Genomic DNA, 12,586 nt, shown 5'->3' with positions numbered 1-12,586 from the left:
GGAGGGATGAGGTATTCAAAGACTTATGGGCCCAAAGAATCTTAAGAATCTCATGAAGTTGGACCCCAAAAGACCACTCATTCTAACCACTAGAACACCTTAGCATTATCTAAGGACATATCTGAGCAGGTGCTATTTTTCCTTTAGTTTAGTTAAGTGAAAGTCGCTCAGTCGTGTCCAACTCTTTGTGACCCCATGGACTATACAGTTCATGGAATTCTCTAGGCCAGAATACTGGAGTGGATAGCCTTTCCCTTCTCCAGGGGATCTTCCCAACCCAGGGCTCAAACCCAGGTTTCCCGCATTGCAGGCGGATTCTTTACTAGCTGAACCACAAGGCCTAGATGTGGTAATGATGTCACATGTACCAACATGATTGTGGCTTTTCTCTGGTCACAGTGAAAAATGTATCTGAGGTCTATTTTGTTTGAAGATGCAATTTTAAAATAATATGACCAGTATACTTCATGACTACAATTTCTGTCCTCTCTGTATTATCTACCCAATTCTAGGCCTTCCAAAGATTGATATCCTTAGAGATATGACAGCAAGTAACGTTTTTGAGATGGTCTTTTCTCATTCTATATATTCTTTCTCTTTCCAGTTATCCTTTTTATTGGTGCAGATTTACTGTTTTGAAACTCCTGAGCATTTATGGGTGACTAAGGGGGAAAGTGGTGGACCTCTGGATCAACAAAACCAAACCAGATTATTCAATATAGTCAAAGAGAAGACCAAATTCACATTTTCTACTTTATGCACCAGGAATTGTTATATTGATACCAGTGGAAATACAAAATCTAGATTTTGTAAACTTGTGAATCTCAGGAAATTCAACTGTGTCCACTCCAGGTCAGCATTCTTGATGCAGGTAAGTAGCCTGGTTAGGATGTCAGGATGATTAAGGTAAAGAACATGTCACCACCACCTATGGAAGGAAGTCTAACGAGCACCTTTCATCCTCCGAAAGGATGCTGTGCTATGAGCAGCTGTTTATGACAAGCCACACTGGCATCTAAATGAATAGTATGTGAAGTATATTAAAAAACAGCAAAGAAAATAACGCTTGTGTAAATGTTAATGGTTTTGTTTAAAAAATGTGCCCAATCAAAAAAAATTGAAAAATAAGACCTTGCTTTATTGCTAGAGGCCATGACAAATTTTCTCATTACACAGAAGTTCCACAATTCTCTAGATCTAGCCAACAAGCAAAGAAATCATGGTCACCCAACACACCTAAATACCATTAACAGATGACATTTCATAAGGCTTATCATGAGTCTCATGTTGCAAGTATTTCATAGGCTTTATTTAATCTCATTCTCACATCAATATGAGTAGGAGGGATTATCCTCTCCATTTACAAAGTAGGAAACTTTGCAGTGATGCTCAGAGGGGTTTATTGATTTGCTCAAATTCAGATAATTCTGTCATTTTGACCCCAAGTTTGTTCTTTTAATTTCTGCCTGATACTGTATCACATATAGAGATAAAATTCACATTTAAAAAATTAATATCTAAACATACTCTTTTATATATTTTCCCTTCTGTCTGCATTTTCTAATTTTGTTGGGTTTCTTGGGGCCATATCTGGTCTCTCCCATGCAGGGACCAGGTCTAGATTCCCAGCTAATTAGGTAGTAATGGTCTGCTCAGTTCAGAGAGCAGACTGATCATTAAAAGATCCTAAAAGTGCTCACTAATAGAACACACTAATGTGTCAATTTAAGAACTGTACTTTAAAAAATAAAAAGAAAAATCTTTCTTTATAAGAATGCTGAGTTATAATTCCAGGAAGCAAAATTATTTGCAGGGGCAGAAATCTAATTTTAAAAAATACATAAACCCCAAGGACACAAAATTAGACTGAGTAGTTTAAATGGTTAACATCTATATTTGGATGATAATGAAATGTTAAAATTTCACATGTAGAGTTAACACTGTATACTAATACTGCAGATTTTAACATATTCCTTTCTCAAGCACAGTTTGAAATACAAGGACTGGTTTGCCTCCTTGGCATTTAATTTCCAAACTGCTTACAGTCCTATAGAAATTCCCAGGTATCTACTTACATGTAACTTTAAATGTAATTCCAAGGGATTTTGTTCCTGATATTTTATGTGAAGCTTGTGCCAAAGAACATGTTTTCTATAAACAGCAGTAAAAATATATTCTCTTTATGCAAATAAATATGCTATCTATACTTTTGGCTTATTCCATTCTTACATGAGAGCTTCCCTGATGGCTCAAACAATAAAGAACCTGCCTGCAATGAGGGAGACCTGGGTTTGATCCCAGGGTTAGGAAGATCACCTGGGGGAGGGAATGGAAGCCCACTCCAGTATTCTTGCCTGGAGAATCACCATGGACAGAGGAGGCTGGTGGGCTGCAGTCCACGGGGCCGCAAAGTGTTGGACATGACTGAGCAATAAAGTGCAATGCATTTTTATGTAAATTCTTTCTTGCTTGCTTTTATACTTATATTAGGTACAATGTGAAATATACATTTAATCAGTAGATAGTACTTTTATTATTTGTTTACAGTATTAAAAAAACAGAATCAGGATCATTAAGACTGCCAACATCTCAAAAGAATTTCTGAGACTTTAATTCTGCAGTCAGACTCTTAAGAACTCTGTTTCAAGTTGTGGTGGGTACAGATCTTCCAGATTGCTCTACACTATTATTGATTTTGCAAAAGTATAACTTAAGTACAATAAACGAAGCAAGAGTGACTTCTTGGTAAGAAAACAAGACAAGATTTCCTTTAAAGAGGAAAAATGATAACTAGTTTTGATCAGTGGTTTATGGATGTGGGTGTAGGAGAGATTCTTCTATTCATTGATTCTGGAAATATAAGAGATAAAAAATAACCTGTCAATGAAAAGACTATCACATAGATTGTGCTGCTGGATAACACAAGATTCTTGTGGACGCAGTAAAACCCTGAACAGACTACATGAAATTCTGAAAGGATTAAGAAATAAAATGTAATTCCTATCCAATGATACTCATTACCCTTCAATTACAGGATGAATAGAAGCAAAAAGAAACCATGGAAGGTTTTAAAGGTAAGCTCCTAATTGTAACACCAACCTAGGGTCAGTATTGAATCTGCACGTAAGCTGATATGGTACCCTGCACATCTCATTAAGTTCAGAGATCAGCTCTGGTTCCCAGATCCTTGCTTTATCACCCTTGTTTGCTTTTATCTCACCCACCTTGGTTAACTCTGTTAAATCAGAACATTATAAAACACTGGGGTGTCTTCTTTGTATGTTGAGGTCTATACAAACCTTAAGACAAAGCTTTACTAAACTTGTCCTTCCCTTGGGATACACTAACCACACTCTTCACCCCTCATTTGGCTGCCTTGTATCTTTTCACAACCACACCAACTCTGGGACCTGTATATTCTTCAGTCAGCTCACAACTGAGAACACAGCTAACTCCACTGAAGAGTGAAAGGTGGGGTTTGACCTATAGTTTGTTAACCAGCACAACAGAAAGCATTAGGGAAACATGGTGCACTTCCTCCTTCGTGTTCAGTGTATCTCACTGATCAATAGCTCCCTTTCTACCTTTTTTCAGGATTCAAGTTTATAAAAAATTCAAGACTGGAAACCATTTATTTGCTAATTTTACAAAGCATACCTTAAAAATAATAGCACAAAGAACTCTACTCAATATTCTATGGTAATCTATATGAGAAAAGAATCTAAAAAAGAATGAATATATGTATAACCAAATCACTTTGCTGTACACCTGAAACTAACACAACATTATAAATTAACTATACTTCAATAAAATTAAATTTTGAAAAAAAGTTTTTTAAAAAAGCTAAAAGTCAAGGTTTTTCAGATCCATCTTATAATTCAAAAATTCAGCATATGTATGCGTAATAATAGATATAAGAAAAAAAAAGTAGACCTGAATGAAATAAAAAACTAACTTCTAAGCAAAAAACTCAACAAACACAAAGCCTGGTTCTTTGAAAGCACCATGAAATGTAAAAGATAAAAAAATGAAGGGAAAATTTACCATTAACATGAATCAAAAGAAGATAATACAGCATACTAATGAACTGAATCTAACAACATAAAATAGATAATACTCCACAGTCAGACTTAGCAAGTCCAAAATCCGCAGGGCTGGCTGTTACAAAGGACAGGCTCAAATTCTTGGGCGGGAGCTGAAGCTGTTATCCACAGAAAGAATTTCATTTTTCTTTAGGGAAGCTGTAGCTCTTACAGCACTTCAATTAACTGAACTGTGTCCATAGAAATATACAGGATAATTGCCCTTACTTAAAATAAACTGATTATGGACTTTAATCACATCTATAAAATACCTACAGAGCAACACAGAGATATTCTATTGATTGAATAACTGGAGAATGTAGTGTGGTCAAGTTGACACTTTTTTATTTATATGATAATATACATGTTTCAATGCCATTCTCCCAAATTAACCTACCCTTGCCCTCTCCCACAGATCCAAAAGGCTGTTCAATACATCTGTGTCTCTTTTGCTGTCTCGCATACAGGGTTATTGTTACCATCTTTCTAAATTCCATATATATGCCTTATTATACTGTATTAGTGTTTTTCTTTCTGGCTTACTTCACTCTGTATAATAGGCTCCAGTTTCATCCACCTCATTAGAACTGATTCAAATGCATTCTTTTTAATAGCTGAGTAATACTCCATTGTGTATATGTACCACAGCATTCTTATCCATTCATCTGCTGATGGACATCTAGGTTGCCTCCATGTCCTGGCTATTGTAAACAGTGCTCCAATGAACATTGGAGTACATGTGTCTCTTTCAATTCTGGTTTCCTCGGTGTGAATGCCCAGCAGTGGGATTGCTGGGTTGTGTGGCAGTTCTATTTCCAGTTTTTTAAGGAATCTCCACACTGTTCTGCATAGTGGCTGTACTAGTTTGCATTCCCATCAACAGTGTAAGAGGGTTCCCTTTTCTCCACACCCTCTCCAGCATTTATTGCTTGTAGACTTTTGGATAGCAGCCATTCTGACTGGCATGAAATGGTACCTCATTGTGGTTTTGATTTGCATTTTTCTGATGATGAGTGATGTTGAGCATCTTTTCATGTGTTTGTTAGCCATCTGTATGTCTTCTTTGGAGAAATGTCTGTTTAGTTCTTTGGCCCCTTTTTTGATTGGGTCATTTATTTTTCTGGAATTGAGCTGCAGGAGTTGCTTGTATATTTTTGAGATTAATTCTTTGTCAGTTGCTTCTTTTGCTATTATTTTCTCCGATTCTGAAGGCTGTCTTTTCACCTTGCTTATAGTTTTCTTTGTAGTGCAGATGCTTTTAATTTTAATTAGGTCCCACTTGTTTATTTTTGCTTTTATTTCCAATATTCTGGGAGGTCATAGAGGATCCTGCTGTGATTTATGTCAGAGAGTGTTTTGCCTATGCTCTCCTCTATGAGTTTTATAGTTTCTGGTCTTACATTTAGATTTTTAATCCATTTTGAGTTTATTTTTGTGTGTGGTGTTAGAAAGTATCCTAGTTTCATTCTTTTACAAGTGGTTGACCAGTTTTCCCAGCACCACTTGTTAAAGAGATTGTCTTTTCTCCATTATATATTCTTGCCTCCTTTGTCAAAGATAAGGTGTCCATAGGTGCATGGATTTATCTCTGGTCTTTCTACTTTGTTCCATTGATCTATATTTCTGTCTTTGTAGCATACTGTCTTTTTTATTTTATTTTATTTTTAAATTTTACATAATTGTATTAGTTTTGCCAAATATCAAAATGAATCCGCCACAGGTATACATGTATTCCCCATCCTGAACCCTCCTCTCTCCTCCTTCCCCATACTATCCCTCTGGGTCATCCCAGTGCATTAGCCCCAAGCATCCAGTATCGTGTATCGAACCTGGACTGGCAACTCGTTTCTTACATGATATTTTACATGTTTCAATGTCATTCTCCCAAATCTTCCCACCCTCTCCCTCTCCCACAGAGTCCATAAGACTGTTCTATACATCAGTGTCTCTTTTGCTGTCTCGTACACCAGGTTATTGTTACCATCTTTCTAAATTCCATATATATGCGTTAGTATACTGTATTTATGTTTTTCCTTCTGGTTTACTTCACTCTGTATAATTGTCTTGATGACTGTCACTCTGTAGTAGAGCCTGAAGTCAAGCATTAAAGTTGACACTTTAATGACCATCACAAAACGGAAAATTTTCCCATGTCCTCTCATGAGGCCTGCATAATTCTAATACGAAAAGCTGACAAAATATTTTAAGAAAAGCAAATTACAGACCAATATACTTCACAAACAACAGAACAAAAATTCTTGACAAAATATTAACAAACTACATACACTTCTGTTCAGTTCACTCACACAGTCATGCCCGACTCTATGCAACCCCATGAATCGCAGCACACCAGGCCTCCCTGTCCATCACCAACTCCTGGAGTTCACTCAAACTCATGTCCATCGAGTCAGTGATGCCATCCAGCCATTTCATCCTCTGTCATCCCCTTCTCCTCCTGCCCCCAATCCCTCCAAGCATCACAGTCTTTTCCAATGAGTCAACTCTTCGTATGAGGTGGCCAAAGCATTGGAGTTTCAGCGTTAGCATCAGTCCTTCCAATGAAACCCAGGACTGATCTCCTTTAGGATGGACTGGTTGGTTCTCCTTGCAGTCCAAGGGACCATCAAGAGTCTTCTCCCATACCACACTTCAAAAGCAGCAATTCTTCAATGCTCAGCTTTCTTCAGAGTCAAACACTCACATCCATACATGACCACTGGAAAAACCATAGCCTTGACTAGATGGACCTTTGTTGGCAAAGTAATGTCTCTGCTTTTCGATATGCCATCTAGGTTGGTCATAACTTTCCTTCCAAGTTGTAAGCGTCTTTTAATTTCATGGCTGCAATCACCATCTGCAGTGATTTTGGAGCCCAAAAAAATAAAGTCTGACATTGTTTCCACTGTTTCCCCATCTATTTGGCATGAAGTAATGGGACCAGATGCCACGATCTTCGTTTTTTGAATGTTGAGCTTTAAGCCAACTTCTCATTCTCCTTTTTCACTTTCATCAAGATGGTTTTTAGTTCCTCTTCACTTTCTGCCATAAGGGTGGTGTCATCTGCATATCTGAGGTTATTGATATTTCTCCTGGCAATCTTGATTCCAGCTTGTGTTTTTTCCAGCGCAGTGTTTCTCATGATGTACTCTACATATAAGTTAAATAAGCAGGGTGACAATATACAGCCTTGATGTATTCCTTTTCCTATTTGGAACAGTCTTTTGTTCCATGCCCAGTTCTAACTGTTGCTTCCTGACCTGCATATAGGTTTCTCAAGAGGCAGGTCAGGCGGTCTGATATTCCCATCTCTTGAAGAATTTTCCACAGTTTATTGTGATCCACACAGTCAAAGGCTTTGACATAGTCAATAAAGCCGAAATAGATGTTTTTCTGGAACTCTCTTGCTTTTTCAATGAACCAGCGGTTATTGGCAATTTGGTCTCTGGTTCCTCTGCCTTTTCTAAAACCAGCTTGAACAACTGGAATTTCACGGTTCACGTATTGCTGAAGCCTGGCTTGGAGAATTTTGAGCGTTACTTTACTAGCATGTGAGATGAGTGCAATTGTGCAGTAGTTTGAGCATTCTTTGGCATTGCCTTTCTTTAGGATTGGGATGAAAACTGACCTTTTCCAGTCCTGTGGCCACTGCTGCGTTTTCCAAATTTGCTGGCATATTGAGTGCAGCACTTTCACAGCATCATCTTTCAGGATTTGAAATAGCTCAACTGGAATTCCATCACCTCCACTAGCTTTGTTCGTAGTGATGCTTTTTAAGGCCCATTTGACTTCACATTCCAGGATGTCTGGCTCTAGGTCAGTGATCACACCATCATGATTATCTGGGTCATGAAGATCTTTTTTGTACAGTTCTTCTGTGTATTCTTGCCATCTCTTCTTAATATCTTCTGCTTCTGTTAGGTCCTTACCATTTCTATCCTTTATCGAGCCTGTCTTTGCATGAAATGTTCCCTTGGTATCCCAATTTTCTTGAAGAGATCTCTAGTCTTTTCCATTCTGTTGTTTTCCTCTATTTCTTCACATTGATCACTGAGGAAGGCTTTCTTATCTCTCCTTGCTATTCTTTGGAACTCTGCACTCAGATGCTTATATCTTTCCTTTTCCCCTTTGCTTTTCATTTCTCTTCTTTTCACAGCTATTTGTAAGGCCTCCCCAGACAGCCATTTTGCTTTTTTGCATTTCTTTTCCAATGTGATGATCTTTATCCCTATCTCCTGTACAATGTCACAAACCTCTGTCCATAGTTCATCAGGCACTCTATCTATCAGATCTAGTCCCTTAAATCTATTTCTCACTTCCACTGTATAATCATAAGGGATTTGATTTAGGTCATACCTGAATGGTCTAGTGGTTTTTCCTACTTCTTTCAATTTAAGTCTGAATTTGGCAATAAGGAGTTCATGATGTGAGCCACAGCCAGCTCCCAATCTTGTTTTTGCTGACTGTATAGAGCTTCTTTGGCTCTTTGGCTGCAAAGAATATAATCAATCTGATTTGGGTTTTGACCATCTGGTGATCATGTGTAAGGTCTTCTCTTGTGTTATTGGAAGAGGGTGTTTGCTATGACCAGTGTGATTTCTTGGCAAAACTCTATTAGCCTTTGCCCTGCTTCATTCCGTATTCCAAGGTAAAATTTGCCTGTTACCCCAGGTGTTTCTTGACTTCCTGCTTTTGCATTCCAGTCCCCTATAATGAAAAGGACATCTTTTTTGGGTGTTAGTTCTAAAAGGTCTTGTAGGTCTTCATAGAACCATTCAACTTCAGCTTCTTCAGTGATACTGGTTGGGGCATAGACTTGGATCACTGTGATATTGAATGGTTTGCCTTGGAAACGAACAGAGATCATTCTGTCATTTTTGAGATTGCATCCAAGTAATGCATTTCGGGCTCTTTTGTTGACCATGATTGCTACTCCATTTCTTCTAAGGGATTCTTGCCCACAGTAGTAGATATAATGATCATCTGAGTTAAATTCACCCATTCCAGTCCATCTTAATTCGCTTATTCCTAGAATGTCAATGTGCACTCTTGCCATCTCCTGTTTGACCACTTCCAATTTGCCCTGATTCATGGAAGTGATATTCCAGGTTCCTATGCAATATTGTTCTTTACAGCATCGGACCTTGCTTCTATCACCCGTCACATCCATAACTAGATATTGTTTTTGCGTTGGCTCCATCCCTTCATTCTTTCTGGAGTTATGTCTCCACTGACCTCTTGTAGTATATTGGGTACCTACCGACCTGGGGAGTTCCTCTTTCAGTGTCCTATCATTTTGTCTTGAAACTACATACAGCAATTCATAAAAAAGAGGCTACATTTTGACAAAGTAAAGTTTATTCAAGTAATGCAAGTTTAACCTTCAAATACCAATCAGTATAATTCACATTAAAAGAGTTAAGATAAATAATCACATGATTATCTGAAGAGATGTAGAAAAAGTATTTGTCCAAATTCAACACCTGTTCTTTACTAGGGAAAAAAAAAAAAAAAAAGCAAAATTTTGGCAATCAAGGAATTAAAGGAAATGTTTTCCATCTGATAATGGATATCTATCTTAAAAATTGTAGTTAATATAATTTGTAATGAAGAAATACTGAAATATTTTGCCCCAAGGGTACAAGATTGTCTTATATAATCATTTCTATTCAACACTGTACTGGAAGGTCTAGCTACAACAAGTCAAGAAAAGGAAATAAAAATCATAAATACTGGAAATGAAGAAACAAAACTGCCATTATTTACAGCTGACATAATTGTATGTGTACAAAATTCTACATAATGAAAAAAAAAAAAAAACACCACCACAAACTCCAGGCAAAGCAAAGCGAATTTATAAATAAATCAACCATATTTCTATAGACTAGCAACAAGAAGTTGAATAATGGTATTTAAAAAAAAATCTAATAGGACTTCCCTGGTGGTCCAAATGGATAAGAATCTACCTGCCAAAGCAGGACACATGGGTTCAATCCCTGGTTCTGAAAGATTCCACATAACAAGGAGCAAGTAAGCCCATGGCCATGCCTACTGATCCCATACTCTAGAACCAGAGTGCTGCAGCTCTAAAGACCATGTGCCCTAGAGTCCATGCTCTGCAGTAAGAGAAACTACCACAGTGAGAAGCCTATGCACAGCAACTAGAGAAAGCCCACACATAGCAACAGAGACCCAGCACAGGCAAAAATAAATAAATACGTTTTTAAAAATCCAATAATACAGTGAAAAAGCAAATATGCACGAATATATTTAATCAGAGAAGTATAAGATGTCTATATTAAAAATTAAGAAACATTTCTAAAATCAAACAATAAATAAGTGGAGAGAGACATCATATTTACAGTTGCAGATTCAACATTGTTAAGACTTAGATTCCTCAAATTATCTACAGTTAAAAGGAAATATTAATAAAATTATCAGTAGGCTTTTATGAAAAAAAAAATTGAAAAGCTTCTAAAATTTACACAGAAAAGAATCCAGGATGATAAAACAACCTTAACAAAGGAGGGCAAAGTTAGAGGACTTAGACTATGGGTTTCATCTTTTATGAAAATGTACAATAACCAAGATTGTAGTATTGATATAACGGTAAACATATTAGTGGAACAAAATAAAGTATACAGACACAGACCTACTTGCATAGATTCAAAGGATTATAACCAAAGTGCCAATTGAATGTAAGAAAGTCATTTAATAAATGTGGCCAGGATGACTGGAAAAAATAAGCCTCCACCACTAACTACTCTTCCATACACAAAAGTTAGTGCAAGGTGCATCATTTCCTAAAAAGGTAAAATAATAGGAAAGCTGAAAATCAGTGAGACTAGAACGTTCTCTCTTCATTAATGAAAATGTTTCCTACTGAAATCAGGTAGCATTGATCCCTGTCCCTCTATATGGTCATGCAAAAATGTGATGAATTCTGATTCTGACTGGTAACTAACCATGAGCTAAGCATGCAGTAGAAACCCAACCTTGATCTAGCTTGCTATAGCAAAGAAACAGAACCATTCACAAAATCTTTTCAAAGTAATTCACAATCACTGTCAAAATGTAACAATGTTTTTGGGAAAGATTGCTTCTGGGGATAAATTATGAAGCTAAAGCCAGCAGGACACATGAATAAAGCAAGTTTGCAGAAAAGAAAAAAAAAAATTAGAATTTTTTTTTTTTAATTTTCGCAGTAAAAGTCCTCTGCCTCTGAATCTCAGCTCACTTCTTATTGGTAAACAATAGAAGCCTTTGCTTATAGGCTGTTTGCATTCAGATGCTCAATGCTGCATTTCTGTGTACAGCTTTTGATAAATTCCTTTCATTTCCAAAATTAACACTTGGAAAGAAAAAGAAAGTTCCCCACAGGCTTAATCACCGAAAAGCATATAGAATTTAAAAAAACAAACAAACAAAAAAAAACACCCCACATGAGCAACAATACTGAATGAAGAGAAGGGAACTGAGATGACCCTACATCATTCTTCAGAAACTCAAGTTCACAGACAAAACAAAGGCTAGATAGAAGGCTAGATTTCTTTTTCTTTTTTTTATTTTTCTTAAGACAGAGCAATCAACATGTAAAAAGAAAAACTGCCAACCAAAAATGAACAAGACATTTTCTGAGGTAACTTTGATTCCATAGTCAAATTACTGGCTTAAAGCCTTTCTGTCTTCAATAACTGCTCTCTAGTGTCCTTGTTGGGCATCCCAGGTGGCTCAGTGGTAAAGAATTGGCCTGACAATGAAGGAGACGTGGGTTTGATCCCTGGGTCAGGAAGATCCCCTGGAGAAGGGAATGGCTACTCACTCCAGTATTCCTGCTGGAGAAATCCCATGGACAGAGGAACCTGGAAGGCTACAGTCCATGGGGTCACAAAAGAGTCAGACATGACTTAGTGACTAAACAACAACATTATCCTAGTTAAAGTATTATTTTTACCTTATTTTTACCAATTTTTTCTTTCTAAGTAACCACATCTGGCTTTATCCAAATAAAATGTGCAGTAAATATTTTGTCTTCTGTGGTAAATCAATGCATAATTTAGCTTATCTAGGCTTTCTTTCCATGAAAAATGGTTGTTTCTCTCATGAAATATGCTCACAGTACAGGGAATCTACATCAGACACCTGGAAAGCAGAGGGAGAACCATTCATCCAGCATGTCGCTGCTTCAGACCAACCTTGACCTGACTGTGTAGCCCTCCTGCCCCAGGTGTTACTCATGTTAGCTCAGCCTCCCAATCAGAACAGCACCTTTCTCTCACAAACACAGCCTCTTAATGAAGATAACAGGGCACATCACCAGGCTGAAAAGCCCACCCTCAGCCCCTGTGAGAAGTCCTTGAGAAACAGGCACTCTGCTCTTCCCTGTGAGAACTCTGACAGGACTGTTTTGTTACCTGGATGAAATCTTGCAATATCAGGGGCAGCAAGTCATCCATATGCCCAATGTCTTTGGAGAAACGATTCAAAATTCTTCCTTCAAGAACAGG

General features: G+C 37.4%; 1 protein-coding gene across 1 annotated transcript in view; it reads right to left on the bottom strand.

Moving 5' to 3' along the window:
* Window positions 1-12,586, bottom strand: part of LOC133258055 (ATP-binding cassette sub-family C member 4-like) — a 169,436-nt gene that overhangs the window by 68,753 nt on the left and 88,097 nt on the right. Inside the window, exon 20 of the mRNA XM_061434394.1 lies at window positions 12,494-12,573. Within this exon, the coding sequence (XP_061290378.1) occupies window positions 12,494-12,573 (80 nt within the window). The remainder of the gene's footprint in view (window positions 1-12,493; window positions 12,574-12,586) is intronic.

Source organism: Bos javanicus, chromosome 12 (genome assembly GCF_032452875.1).
Source record: "Bos javanicus breed banteng chromosome 12, ARS-OSU_banteng_1.0, whole genome shotgun sequence".
Taxonomy (NCBI): domain Eukaryota; kingdom Metazoa; phylum Chordata; class Mammalia; order Artiodactyla; family Bovidae; genus Bos; species Bos javanicus.
Note: the sequence above shows the minus strand (reverse complement) of the source record. Positions and strands in the feature narration are given on the sequence as shown.